This window comes from Callorhinus ursinus, unplaced genomic scaffold, assembly GCF_003265705.2.
Source record: "Callorhinus ursinus isolate GAN/ISIS: 27379988/994484 unplaced genomic scaffold, GSC_fseal_2.0 scaffold8, whole genome shotgun sequence".
Classification (NCBI taxonomy): domain Eukaryota; kingdom Metazoa; phylum Chordata; class Mammalia; order Carnivora; family Otariidae; genus Callorhinus; species Callorhinus ursinus.
The window spans coordinates 15,859,953-15,874,834 of record NW_027397070.1 but is presented as its reverse complement, the minus strand read 5'-3'; the positions used below and the strand labels follow the sequence as shown (position 1 = coordinate 15,874,834).

The window sequence follows — 14,882 nt, the reverse complement described above, 5'->3', positions numbered from 1 at the left end:
GATACCCAGGGGCAGCTGGGTGGCTCAGTAGGTTAGGCATCTGCCTTCAGCTAGGATCATAATCCCAGAGTCCTGGGATGGAGTCCCACATAGGGCTGCCTGCTCAGCAGGGAGTCTGCTTCTCCCTCTCCATCTGCCCCCTCACCCCCGCTCGTGCTCGCTTTCTCTCATTCATTCTCTCTCTCAAATAAATAAAAATCTAAAAAAAAAAAAAAAGGAAGAATAAGAAATTGCATACCCAGCAGTCTTTAAGAAGTCAGGGAAGGAGTGTATTAGAACATGGCATCAGTGAATATAGAATAGTTGATTTCAAGAACTTTAGTTATTAAAAAGGAGTTAGATGAAAGCAGGTGTAAAGAGTAAGACAATCTAGGGGTGCCTGGGCGGCAGAGCTGGATAAGCGTATGACTCTTGATTTTGGCTCAGGTCATGAACTCAGGGTTGCAGACCAAGGTCTGTGTCAGGTTCCATGCTCAGCATGGAGTCTGCTTAAGTTTCTCTCTCCCTGTCCTTCTGCCACTCCCCACCCCTCTCTCTCAAATAAATAATCTTAAAAAAAAAGAGGAAGACAATCTAGGTGAAATTTTTTCAAGATAGAAAAGGCCAGTTTTTATTTCAACAGAGCAATTTAACACAAGGTTTACCACCACTTTCTCCTGCAGTCTATTAAATGAGAGTAAATCTACTAAGAGACTTAGGAAAAGGAAAAAACGCAGTAGCATAAACCCACAAGAAAAAAGAAAATAGGCGATAAGGAAAAAGGTAATTCTAGATGTGGAAAGTAGAGGGGCACCTGGGTGGCTCAGTCAGTTGAGCATCTGACTCTTGATTTCGGCTCAGGTCCTGATCTCAGGGTCTTAGGACTGAGTCCCATGTCAGGCTCTGCACTGGGTGTCCTGCTTAAGATTCTCTCCCTCTCCCTTCTCACTCTCCCTCCTGCCAACTCACTCTCTCTGGGGGGAAAAAAAAGTAGAAAGAGAAAGAAGTATAGTAAAAGATTTAGCAGACCATCAAAGCTGAAATTTACTCAGAAGATGGGAAAGTCCAAATGCAGGTTGATTTCATACAACCCAAAATGCTCATAATTTGGAGGCACTAACACTAGGGGTATAAGTGGGATTGAAAAGAGGAGGACTGCCTGAAAGTACGTATAAAAAAAATTAGAAAGTCCCTCATGTTCTCCCTGCACATACATATATATATACATTCTTACTCTCCATCCATCTCTCCCACCCACCCTCATCTTTCACATGCATGCACACACACATATTTACACACATATACACATCTGGCAAAAGCCCAGAAAGTTATTCTCTGGAGAAGTGGAAAATGAAACTCTGGGATACCTGGCCCACGTGAAAGTGTGAGTAAAATATTGAAAACATAAAAGTATTAAGTGAAAGATGACTTACTGAATAGTGACAAACCAACAAGCCTTACCTCTCTGTTTATCTCACTGTTGGCAAATGGGCTTCTACCTCTCAAATAGAAACTGAGGAGGTATCATCCCTGTAGAAAATGATCTTCAGATACCAACAATTGGGGATCATCCAGTGAAACACTCTAGGCAAATTACCCTACAGAAGAACCTCCCAATAACACACACAGAGCTTCCACTTAGACATGGAGAGTTTCACTATTAAATGAACAGACTGTGGGCACCTGGGTGGTTCAGCTGGTTGAGCGTCTGCTCGGGTCATGATCCCAGGGTCCTGGGACTGAGTCAGCGTTGGGCTCCCTGCTCAGCAGGGACCTGCTTTCCCTCTCCTCCCTGCTCGTGCTCTCTCTCGCTATCTCTCTCTCAAATAAATAAATAAAATCTTTTAAAAAAATAAATAAGCAGATTGCAGTGAATCACCTAATACCTGACTTTAAAAAGAAACTCTTCAATAAAAGACATAGACCAAAACAGAAAATAGAGGAAACAAGACAACTCAGGGAACTGAAACATAACACTTCAAAAAGAAAAAAGAAAAAATATCTTCAGCAAGATAAGAACATGGCATCCATATATAAAGAAGAGGAATAAGCAAAACAAAACAAAAAAATACTTAAAATTGAAAAATATAGAAGAATAAGTCAATAAAACTCCCATATAAACAAGTAAATCAAAGAGGACATCTTCAAATAATTACTGTATAATCATATAAAAATCCCCAAAAAAGTATGTAGCAATTTCCCAGAACTGAATCAAGAGCAAGAGTTTCCAGACTAAGAGTTCCAGACATTCCAACAAATGTATGAAAAAAGACCCTGCATCATCATGATATTTTGGAGAACTAGAAACAATGAAAGATATTAAAAGGTTCCAGGGAGGAAAAGAGCAGATCACAAAAACAGATCCAGTAATCCAAGTAGCATTTGACTTCTCAAAAGCAATACTGGAAAACAAACACCACGGATCAATAATGTCAAAATTTCAAGAAAAAAAAAATTTAAACCCAGAAGATATCCAAACAAAATGTCAGTAACTTTAAGAGAAGAAGACATTCTCAAGAAGATGCAAATTTTTTTAAAAGTTAGCTTCTATACCTTTTTCTCAAGAAGCTAATCAAGAGAATTAACCACAAAAGAGCAAGTCTTGGATACAGGAAATAGAAGATCCAACACAGGAGAAAGACAAGGGGAAAGATGGGAATGAAGTGAAATCTCAGGACAACAGAAGCATTAACAGACCCAGAGAATAACTTTCTATCACATCAGGAGGATGGAAGACCCCAGGAAGAATTGCTTTAAAAAAAAAAAAAAAAAAAAATCAGTTGATTAACAAAGCATTTGAATGCATAAACAAGATATTTAAATCTCCAGAAAACAGCATTTGAATGCATAAATAAGATATTCAGCATCTCCAGAAGACAGACATATAGACAGGTATCCAGGAAACAAAACAATTACTAACCCTAGAGCAAAGAAAATGTTGGGTAAAACAGAACATGTAGTCAGAGCACACCGTGTGGATCAGCTGTAACACTTAAAGAACTGTAAATAATGTAATCAATAAAAAATTTTCCCATGGAAAAATTTTAACTATACTGGGAGAATAGTGGGACAGAAAACATATTTGCGTGTCTGAGACTGTCTAATATATATGAAGAAGGAAGAGGGTAAAAGCTAAATTTTCACTGATCTACCACCAGAACTATCTTTAGGTCCCAGACCCATAGCTTCAAGACAATTCTCATGCCTATTCTCTGTCCTCCTTCAGTCTGGCTTTGAGGAGTTGGTACTAAATGCTATCTGCTGTGATTACTAAAATTTGCCCTGGATTACTCTAACTACCGAAGGAACAAGGTGCCAGGAGTATACACTTTGCACCCTATACAAAAGAGACACCAAAGGGTATATGGGATTGTCCTGCTCTCCTGTTTTCCAGGAAAAGCCTAACCTTGCCCCTAGCATGGGTCAGTCTTGAGTATGCCCAAACATTTATAATTACATATTCACAGTTTAAAAGTCCCTATAGAGTACAAACCTGTTTCTGGCTTTCCTGAAGTTGGGAATTTTCACTCAAAGCATCTTTTATAGCTATCTTAAGTCGCTCTTCATTCATTTGAAATATTTTAAAGGTTGTTTTGGCCTAAGTAAAACACAACATATCAAGCTTATAAGAATTAATTTAATACAATAGCTCTTTTTTACACATACTCCCTAAAACATGGAATTAAAGTCAAAAACATGCCAATATTAATAGGAAAGGCAGTGTAGGGATAGAAAAAAGGCTAGTCTACAATCAGGGCCCAGTCATGGCTCTGCCATGAACTTGCCATGTGGCCTTGGATAAAGGATTTAACTACTTGTAATCTTTTACGTACTCTGTAGCAAATTTTGTTAACTTTTTATTATCTGCCTCTCTCTTACTAGAATTTAAACTAGATGAGAGCTTTCCTATTTTTTCTACTAATGTTAAGTGCCAAGCACTTTCAACAATGACCAGTACATAGGAAGAACTCAATAAATACCTGTCCAACAAAAAAATGAACCTTCCTGAAGCACCTTCTACAAAGGAACTATATCTAAGACCCCAGTATCTCAAATTCTAGTATTATATCTTCTTCTTTAAACATAAAACAGTAAAATTAAAGTGATTTTCAAAAGCAACAGACCTTCTAGGCTAATTCAACTTACTTCAGCCACTTGTGATTTAAGAGATTTTGATTCATCTTCTAGGGACTGTATCCTTTTTGAAATATCCACCATCTGGAAAGACAGCATCAATCAATAAACGAGTATTTATTTACTAAATTTCTCCAGCTTCCAAGACACCCCATACCTTAGATATATCGTTAACCTAATACATCTACTCAAAAAAAATGAGGATTCTAAGAAAACTTGTCAGCCATAAAAGAGATTTTATATGAAAGTTAGGCAATAATATTTCATCTCATCTTTAATATTTCATAATATTTAAGTTATATAGGCTCAAGATAAGTCCACTGACATCATATCTTACTAAATAATCACACACATCTAGATCTTCCTTACAACAGATTTTAAAATAAATGCCAAAGCAAAGTTAAAATGTTCTCAAAATACCTTTTGAGTAATTTAAAAAAATCCACCATGTATGTGATTATTCAACTTTATTTATGTGAGCCACTTTATAGTACATATAGAAAATATAAGAATGTGCAAGAAACTTAACATGGTAATGATAACCTCTAACATGTAAAAAAAAGCTAGTGGGGGCGCCTGGGTGGCTCAGTTGGTTAAGCAACTGCCTTCGGCTCAGGTCATGATCCTGGAGTCCCGGGATCGAGTCCCGCATCGGGCTCCCTGCTCAGCAGTGAGCCTGCTTCTCCCTCGGACCCTCCCCCCTCTCATGTTCTCCCTATCTCATTCTCTCTCTCAAATAAATAAATAAAATCTTAAAAAAAAAACTTAAAAAAAAAAGCTAGTGGATCTCGAAAATTTTACTCTCTGCTTAACAGCCTTCTGTATTTTGGGGATTTTTTTTAGAATGCATATAATACTTTAACTGATACCTATATATATATATATTTTTTTTTTTCTTTTTTAAGTGGGCTCCATGCCCAGCACAAAGCCCAACACAGGGCTTGAACACATGACCAAGATTGAGATCTGAGATCAAGAGTTGGACACTTAACCAAATGAGCCACCAGGCATCCCGATACCTACTAATATTTTAAAATTCAGTAACTTTCTTTTCCTACAGTCTCCTCATTTATGTAAAAACCTTACCAATTCATCTTGTTCGGAATGTTTAGATTTCTCTTCTTTTAATTGGTTTTCCAGAAAAAGTATTTCATCCTCCAGTTCAGATTTAGACTTGTTCAGATTTTCATAGACTGCCTAAAAGAGGAAGCCAACTTTATAAGACAGGCATAGAACTTTTTGGTTATGATAAATCAGACAAGTATAATCAAACACATATACTGTAAATCAAATAAATTTAGTTTACATATTTGTTCATTTTTATACCATTTAAATAATAGCAATGCTAGCAGGGGTCAGCAAACTTTTTCTATAAAAAGCCAGAGAGTAAATATTTTAGGCTTGCAGGCCATGCAGTCGCTGTCCCAACTACTCCTATGTAGTAAGAATGCAAAGACATGTAAATGAATGAGCATGGCTGTGTTCCAATAAAATTTTATTTACAAAAACAGGTGGAGAAACCAAACAATCTGATTAAAAATGGGCATGTATGTCTTCCAAAGAAGACATACAGATGGCCAACAGACACATGTAAAGACCCTCAACATCATTCATCATCAGGGAAATGCAAATCAAAACCACAATGAAGTGTCATCTCACACCTGTCAAAATGGCTAAAATAAAAAAGCCAAAAAATAACAAGTGTTGGCAAGGATGTGGAGAAAAAAGGAAACTTCGTGCACTGTTGCTGGGAATGTAAATTGGTACAGCCACTGTGGAAAACAGAGTACTATATGATCCAATGATTCCACTACTTTTCATTAAAAAAAAAAAAAAACCTAATTCAAAAAGATATATATACACCTATGTTTACTGCAGCATTATTTACAATAACTAAATAAAATAGGGCAGCCACGTAACTGTCCATCGATGGATGAATGGATAAAGAAGATGAGGTATATACACACAATGGAATATTACGTAGCCATAAAAAAATGATGAGATCTTGCCATTTGTGACAATGTGGATGGACCTAAAGGGTATTATGCTAAGTGAAAATAAGTCAGACTGAGAAAGACAAACACCAAATGATTTCACTCATATGTGGAATCTAAAAAAACAAAACAAATAAACAAACAAAAAGCAGAATCAGACCTATAAATTCAGGGAATAAACTGATGGTTGCCACAGGAAAGATGGTGGGGGGATGGGCAAAATGAGTGAAGGTGAGTGGGAGATCAGGCTTCCAATGATGGAATAAGTCATGGAAATAAGAGGTCCAGCATAGGAAATACAGTCAATGAGACTGTAATAGCATTGTATGATGAGACAGACTGTAGCTATACTTGTGGTGAGCACAGCATGGAGATGCTGAATCACTATGTCGTACACCTAAAACTAATCTAACATTTGTATCAACCATACTTAAATAAAAAAAATTAAAAAAGAAAACAACAGGTGGAGAGCCCAGAATATAGTTTGCCAACCTCTGCTTTAGAGCATTATAAAGGAAAAAATGAGAAATAAGTCTGATTTAATAAAATTAAAGACATAATAAAAACTAAATTCAAAAAATAATGAAGATTGCTTCAGAATAATGTTCTGCATTGAATTATTTTCTGGGACCTTTTTAATTTTAAATGATTAGTTATTGAATTATTCCAATTGGATTTTAAATACTGTAATAAACATACCTCTGATATTTGTGATCCTTCAACAAACTTGTTAAAAAAAAAATAAACCAAAAAATTCAAAGAATTTAATGGAAACCAAAATAAAAAAAGAACAAGTACATACTATATTATAGTGGCTAAAAACTTGTTTATATGTATTTCTCCAACCTTGGTGATTTCATTATATGAACTCCCTGACGTGAATCAAAATTACTGTACTGTTTTGATTTTATCTACTGATTCAACAATCAAATTTTTTTAATTCTATCATATATAGTTTATATTATGTTTACCAAGCTTAAAAATAAACACTACATGTTTTCTAAAATTATAAAAATCAGAGGAAAAACTTCCAAACTGTTCATTTAAATTTTATTGCTAGATCATATAAATTCAATTCCTTAAGAATAAATTGGTGTGTTTTATTTTATCCACAATATTACCAAACTTGAATAAATGCCTTTTCTGTCCAGTTTAGGCTCTTCTATTAGCAAGCTAAATGCCTTCTACAATTCTTTCTTGTTTAATCAAACTAATAAGTTACTACTGGAACAGGAGATAAAAAAGAAGGTCAGTAAATAAAACAATTTCAACAAATTCTTGAGGATATTAATAGGTAACAAATGAAAAAAAGAAAAGATTAAGAAATTTGCTCCATTTGGAATTCAATTTATAACTTCCTTTGGACTCTACTAGGAAATTCTGAAACATAATCTATAGATTTTTTTTAAATTTCTATTTTAATTCCAGTTAGTTAACATCCAGTGTTATATACATAGACTTTCTGATGGTTACAGACATCAGTGATTGATAACAGCCGAGCTGGACTGTCTGAACCCATACACCAAAAAAAAGTACAAAGTCCACTGTTTTCTACTTTAGTACTACTATGCTTCTGACAACACTTCCATCTCTAAATAGTAACAAATAGCATTTACCCTAATCTATTGTAGCTTAGCTAATGACAAATTTTTATTATTTCCCTTACTACTAGCCAAATCATACATGGCTCAGGAGAACTGACCAGACATATCTCTTCCAAACCCTGCATTCAGTGACATCATGTTGGTACCTTGAAATTGAGAGTATTTACCCAACAGAACCAAGCAAATGCTACAAATAAGGACTCCTGCTTTTCAGAGAGCCAGCTGTTAAACCTTTACCAGCACACTGCTGCTTACAATATGAATCTTTGGTCTAATTCTAGTCAGCTCCTAATAACAATGGGGATGAAGTAAAGGCACGTACTGCCACAATTTACATAATTTATTCCTGCCAACTATTCCTAAATTTATGAAAATGAATCCTATTCTTCCTTTCTAGAGCAAACGGAATCAAGAAAAGGAATGGTTACTTAATACATTTAATTCCTAAGAATGAAAAATAAAGAGCTTCTATATGGCCCTAGGTTCCAGTAAACTGAATATGTTAGCAAGGAGATCTCAAATTTTTAAGATATTTTATGCTACCTAATGTTCCATTTCCTATAATTAACTTTTTCTTTAAGTTTTAACATCTAGCAGTGCTCTTTCACATTTCCTTTAAAATAGTTTTCAGGAGATACATTTTTCTTAAAGTTTATGTTATTTAGTAAGAACCTTACCCCCAACTTTTATAATTATATTATTTGTTTTTACCTCCAAACTTTGTGCTTCTGTTGACTTCTCAAAACTGGCATCCTTTAAAGATGATTCTAAGCCTTCACACTGAAAGAAAGCAACACTGTAAGGAAAAACTCTACAAATTTTATTCTAACTTTATCTGGAGAGGTGTCTAAGACACAAACAAAATCCACTTCCACATGTATGCTTAATTTACTTCAATATACTTAGCTTTAAGTTCTTCAAATATGAACACTGTAATAGAGCCAGGGCAGCTAACATACCACAAACCCCCATCTTGAGTAACAAATGGCAGAACTTCACCTTTAAGACTAAGAGAACTGTCCTAAGTCAGCCTATTCATTAAAGAGAAATTAATACAAACTGGCCATCAGAAATTTTCACTTGTAATTCAAATCATATTAACAAATAAAGCAAGCAGGCAATATAATATCTTTAAAAGTGCAAAACAAAGAATATGAAACATACAATGCTGTAAGATTTGGCAAAATAAACTTATTTCAATGCTTTAAAAAAAAGTGATTAAATGGAAGACTAGGCTATTTGGACAAACCTTCTCACCAGAACAAGAAGAGATGGACAAAAACATACAGAAAAATAGGGTACACATTTGAAGGCTTCAGAGCTATCCATAGAGAATTTGTGATAGAAGAGGGAATCCTCAGAGAAGCAAGACCAGCATTTGACATTTCCTTCTTCCTGTCCAAAAGCAGAGGATGATAGGCCAAAAACTGAGCAGAAACTAATACCAACCCACAGTAGCTACCTTATAAGAAAGTCTAAACCAGAAACAGACCAATCCCTTGAAATAAAGCCAAACTTCCAAACATTTTAATCTGTAATTAAAGTAATCTACGATTTCTGATGTCTCAGCCTAGCTGCCTATGAGAAGCAACAGTAAATCCTCACTGGAGAAAGATAAAATCACTCACAGCTTCAAATTTTTCTCTTATATAACCTGGCATTGATGAACACAAGATCTGACTAAGAACCAAGAAAAAAAAAATAAGAGAAACAGACTCTTGAAGGACACAAATAATAGATTTTCAGTCAGAGGGCACCTGGGTGGCACAGGTGGTTAAGCCCCCAACTCAGATTTGGCTCAGGTCATGATCTCAGAGTTGTGAGATCGAGCTCCGCATCAGGTTCTGCACTCAGCATGAAATCGGCTTAAGATTCTCTCTCCCTTTCCCTCTGCCCCTCCCCACTGTGCTCACTCTCTCTCTCCCCCTCAAACTTACACCCAGAGACAGAGAGACTGAGCAAGCAAGGGGAGTGGCAGGCAGAGGGAGGAGCAGGCTCCCCACTGAGCAGGGAGCCCAACGTGGGGCTCAATCCCAGGGCCCCTGGGATCATGACCTGAGCTGAAGGCAGATGCTTAACCAACTGAGCCACCGAGGCATCCCTGATTTAAAATTTACATGGAATAGCAAAGTCCCAAGATCTCCAAGACAATCTTTAAGAACAAACATGGAGTTTTACACTGTAGCTATGAAGAATTGTTATAAAAATACAATAGATTAAAATAGCATGAAATTGGCACAAGAATTTCAAGAAAAAGACCAACAGAACAGAAGATATCATAGAAAGACTCAGATATATATGGCCACTTGATTTAAGATGACACTACAGAACAAAGGAAAAGATGGGTCTTTTCAATAAATGGTACTGGCTAATTCAATATTCATATGAAAAACATTGAAACTTGACTTCCAAATCATACCATCACAGATTCAATTCCAGATGAATTAAAGACTAATTACATTTGGGCTAAACTGTTTTCCCCAAAATTTATATGTTAAAGGCCCAGTACCTCACAATGTGACTGTATTTGAAGAGAGGCCCTTTAAAGAGATGATTAAGATGAGGCCTTTAGGGTGAGCCCTAATCTATCTAATCAGACTGGTGTCCCTATAAGAACAGGAAACACTGGGCACCTGCGTGGCTCAGTCAGTTAAGCCTCTGCCTTTGGCTCAGGTCATGATCCCAGGGTGCTGGGATCCAGCCCTGCATCAGGCTCCCTGCTCAGCAGGGAGCCTGCTTCTCCCTCTCCCTCTGCTGCTCCCCCTGCTTGTTTTCTGTCTCTCTCTCTCAAATAAATAAATAAAATTTTAAAAAAAGGGGGGGGAGGAAATATAGACAGACAAAGACACCAGAAATGAACACCTGCACAGAGGTAAGACCATGTGAGGTACGGGCAAGAAGGCGATTACGTGCAGGCTAAGGAGAGGAGCCTCATAAGAAACCAAACCTGCCAACACTTTGATCCAGAACTGTGAAAAAAATTAATTTCTGTTGGATAAGCCAGCTGGCCTGTGGTATTTTGTTATGGCAGTCCTAGCAAACTTATACAAAGACTAAATGAGAAAAGTAAAACAAAGTTTCTAAAAAGTAGCACAACGGAGTATTTCCATATCCATGAGTAGTCAAAAATTTTTAAATAAGAAACAAAAAGCAGTCATCAAAAGACAAGATTGACAAATCAGACTGTGTTAAAATTAAGAACTTCTGCTTACTGTTTGAAATAAAAAGGCAAACCACACAGTGGAGGAAAATATTTGCAGGACATATATCTGACAAAGGACTCATATTCAAATACAGAAAATATTCTACATATCAAAAAGGAAAAAGAGAGATAGCCACACCTTTTCAAATAAGAAAAAAACAACAAACCTCGAGCAGGGAACTTCACAAAAAGGATACCCAACATGACCAATAAATACTTGAAAAAGTGCTCAACCTCATTATCAGTGAAATACAGATTGAAACCACTGAGACACCACTAAATACATGTACCACAATGGTTAAAATTAGTAAGATTGGTAATATAAAGAGCAACTGAACGCTCACACTTTACAAAGCATTAATAATCTCAAACTTACATTGAAGTATCTGCATTGAAAAGTATTAAGTCCTCTGACTCTAACATGAATGTTAACATTTTCAAAAGTATCTTACCTCTTTTTGAACAAGGCTAAATTTTTCAAGTAGTTTACATTTTTCATCAATTAGTGTAGAAAGTTCTACAGCAAGCTTGTTCTCTCTCCCTGAAAAGAAAGTTCATATCATCATCATATGTAAATTGTTTTAAGTTTCAAAATTATAAACAATAATGATGAGATCTAGAATAGAAAAAAGAGCTTACCCACATAAAGCCGGCTTCTAACCTGAAACAAATTTTTAACAAAAATTACATTAAAACAAATATATGTTCAAGTAAATCTAATTTATTTAACTTCTACCAACTGAAAAGATAACTGGTTTCTTATTGCCTTAGTATGAATATATATTAACTGAAAGTGTTCTTTTTTCAAAAGGAAAGAAATGCTACATATTAAAGTCTCTCTACTGAAGAGTCACATTATGTATTAGCATATTAAAGGCTCTTAAATAACTCTACCTTAAAGACAACTGTTTCATTTCATTTATCCCACTGTTCTTCAAATATACTTGACCCTAAAACTATTTCAGGAAGCCCTTAGTATCCTCTCCCCCAGTGATAACATCCAAAATAACACAGTTTGAGAAAATGTTACCATAGGGCCATGGATTGAACTGACTACAAAATCTTTTTCTTCTTTAATCTCTTTCTCTCTCAAAAAATGAAGGAAAAATCCCATTTGTAAAGGTGAACAGGCTTAGAAGACTTAAATCATCTATGGAAGATATATAGGGATAAAATGTTAAAAAGTTTTTTTTTTTAAAGTTTTAAAGTCAAAGTACAGTAGAATCGGTACTGATGAGGACTAACTTAGTGAAGTGAATCATCACATTGAGGACCTATCTCAAAAGGTAATAACCTATAAAAAATTGAAAAACAAAAGTTAAGAAATATGGAAGGCAGAGGTAGAAGGGGCAGGATCTAAACACACAGTCCCAAAAAGAGAAAAACAAAATGTAAAATGAAGAAGGTATCTCCTGGGATTAAAAAAAGATGAAAGATCTCATATTAAAAGATTCCAAGGAATTCTAAAAAGAATTCTAAAAAGACAAGTAAGGGTTTAAAGTATTAAAAGGAAGTAAGGGTTTAAAGTATTAAAAGGACAGAACTTGAACTTAGGACCTAGAATGTTTGTATCAAACAAATTACGATTCCAATGTGGGAGCTTAATTCAAATATCCTCAAGCACTCAAAATAAAGTCTCAAAAAGTTTGCCATACAAAGATCTACACTAAAAACAATTTCGAAAGAAGCATTCAAATAACGGGAAGAAGTAAATCCAGGAGACCCTTCAAGAGATATGTCAATTAAGAGTAACCAAATATCAGGGCGCCTGGGTGGCTGTCGTTAAGGGCCTGCCTTCGGCTCAGGTCAGGATCCCAGGGTCCTGGGATCGAGTCCCACATCGGGCTCCCTGCTCAGCGGTGAGCCTGCTTCTCCCTCTCCCACTCCCCCTGCTTGTGTTCCCTCTTTCGCTGTCTCTCTCTGTCAAATAAATAAAATCTTAAAAAAAAAAAAGAGTAACCAAATATCTTAGTAATATTTTTTGTGGTCCAAAGGGATAGGGACAGGGTAGAGGAGAAAGCTAAAAACAAAGAAAAGAAAAAGAGAAAGGGGAGCCTGGGTGGCTCAGTTGATTAAACATCCGACTCTTGATTTTAACCCAGGTCATGATCTCAGGGTCATGGGATGGAGCCCCACGGTCAGGCTCCTTGCTCAGTGTGAAGTCTGCTTCTCCCTCTCCCTCTGCCCCTCCCCCTGCTCATGCATGCTCTCTCTCTCTAATAAATAAATATCATCTTTTTTTTAAAGATTTTATTAATTTATCTGAGAGAGCAGAAGCAGAGGGAATGCAGGCAGAAGGAGAAGAAGAAGCAGGCTCCCCACTTAGCAGAGAGCCCGCTGTGGGGGTCAACTCCAGGACCCTGGGATCATGACCTGAGCCAAAGGCAGACACTTAACCAACTGAGCCACCAGGTGCCCCAATAAATAAAATCTTAAAAAAATAAAAAAAGAAAGAAAAGAAATATGTCTGGGTTGGAAAGTGAAAGAAATCAAGGGATGTGAGAGTATGCTAAGGTTCTTGTCTTCATTGCAGGAAGATTTACTTACCAATGCAAAAAGAATTTAAAAGAAACATAAAGTGGAATAAATAAACTAAGCGAAAGAAACTGGTCCAAATACATCAATAAACATAATATATATAGATAGACTAAACTCAATAGGGAAAAAAAACAGAGATTTTCAGATTAGATATAAAAGAAATTTACATAGGATGCACATTAAATAGAAGACCATAGAAAGGCTGAAAAGCAGAAGATGGAAAAAGGCCCATCAAACATCACCCAAAAGAAAGTTGATATGGCTATAACAAGAGATAAAAGAAACCATAAGATAGAAGTATCACAAGGGGCGCCTGGGTGGCTCAGTTGGTTAAGCGACTGCCTTCGGCTCAGGTCATGATCCTGGAGTCCCGGGATCGAGTCCCGCATCGGGCTTCCTGCTCAGCGGGGAGTCTGCTTCTCCCTCTGACCCTCTTCCCTCTCATGTTCTCTATCTCTCATTCTCTCTCTCTCAAATAAATAAATAAAAAATCTTAAAAAAAAAAAAAAAAGATAGAAGTATCACAAACGTTAAAGAGGATCACCAGATATTGATAAAAAGTTCAATCCACCAACAAGAGATATAGCAATTCTAAACATATATACACCTAATAAAATATGCTCAAAATATGTAAAGCAAGAATTGATGGAACTACAAAAAGAAACTGATAAATCTATCATGAGAGTGAAATTCAGGCAAATTCTCTTCCTTTTTGATAGAGAGAAACAAACAAAAAAGAGCAAGAACATAACACATGAACACCAATTAGTCAGATCAGCAAGCTTGATCTAGTTGATGGATACAGAATGATATACATACATCTGCTTTCAACAATAAACAATGGAATAGAATAAAGAAAAGATCTACATGCATGTGTAACTCTAATATGTGGCATGGCAGATGGGTAGGAAACTGATTATATTCAAGATGGATCAAGAACTGAAGTGTTGAAAACAGTATTTTCAAATAATTTCTGTTCATCAGAAAACATCTTAAAGAACATGAAAAGATGTTTCATACTGGTACATTGATTTGGGACATTTGGGTTATTTCCAGGGTTTTTTTCTATTACAAATAGTGCTGCTGTGTATAATCTTATCCATCCTGAATACAACTTTTTTGCCTGGCATGAGGTAGGGATTCAGTGTATTTTTAACCCCAAGGTATAAACTGTAGTATATTCTTACAATGTAATATTCTAAAGCAATCAAAATGGGAAAAAAACATACCCTCATCTAAAAACATGGATGAGGGCGCCTGGGTGGCTCAGTTGGTTAAGCGACTGCCTTCGGCTCAGGTCATGATCCCGGAGTCCCGGGATCGAGTCCCACATCGGGCTCCCTGCTCAGTAAGGGAGCCTGCTTCTCCCTCTGACCCTCCCCCCTCTCATGTACTCTCTCTCTCTCATTCTCGCTCTCTCAAATAAATAAA

General features: G+C 36.2%; 1 protein-coding gene across 11 annotated transcripts in view; it reads right to left on the bottom strand.

The window, feature by feature from the left end:
* MIA2 (MIA SH3 domain ER export factor 2) overlaps positions 1-14,882 on the bottom strand; it is a 92,678-nt gene that overhangs the window by 45,159 nt on the left and 32,637 nt on the right. For 6 of the 11 annotated variants that reach the window (XM_073895131.1, XM_073895127.1, XM_073895125.1 and 3 more), the window contains 7 exons: positions 11,553-11,574; positions 11,366-11,454; positions 8,423-8,491; positions 6,807-6,833; positions 5,200-5,310; positions 4,126-4,197; positions 3,473-3,577 (listed from right to left, as the gene is read on the bottom strand). In XM_073895131.1, coding sequence (XP_073751232.1) covers positions 3,473-3,577; positions 4,126-4,197; positions 5,200-5,310; positions 6,807-6,833; positions 8,423-8,491; positions 11,366-11,454; positions 11,553-11,574 — 495 coding nt within the window. The remainder of the gene's footprint in view (positions 1-3,472; positions 3,578-4,125; positions 4,198-5,199; positions 5,311-6,806; positions 6,834-8,422; positions 8,492-11,365; positions 11,455-11,552; positions 11,575-14,882) is intronic. The other 5 variants (XM_073895126.1, XM_025870138.2, XM_025870140.2 and 2 more) reach the window with 1 other exon arrangement.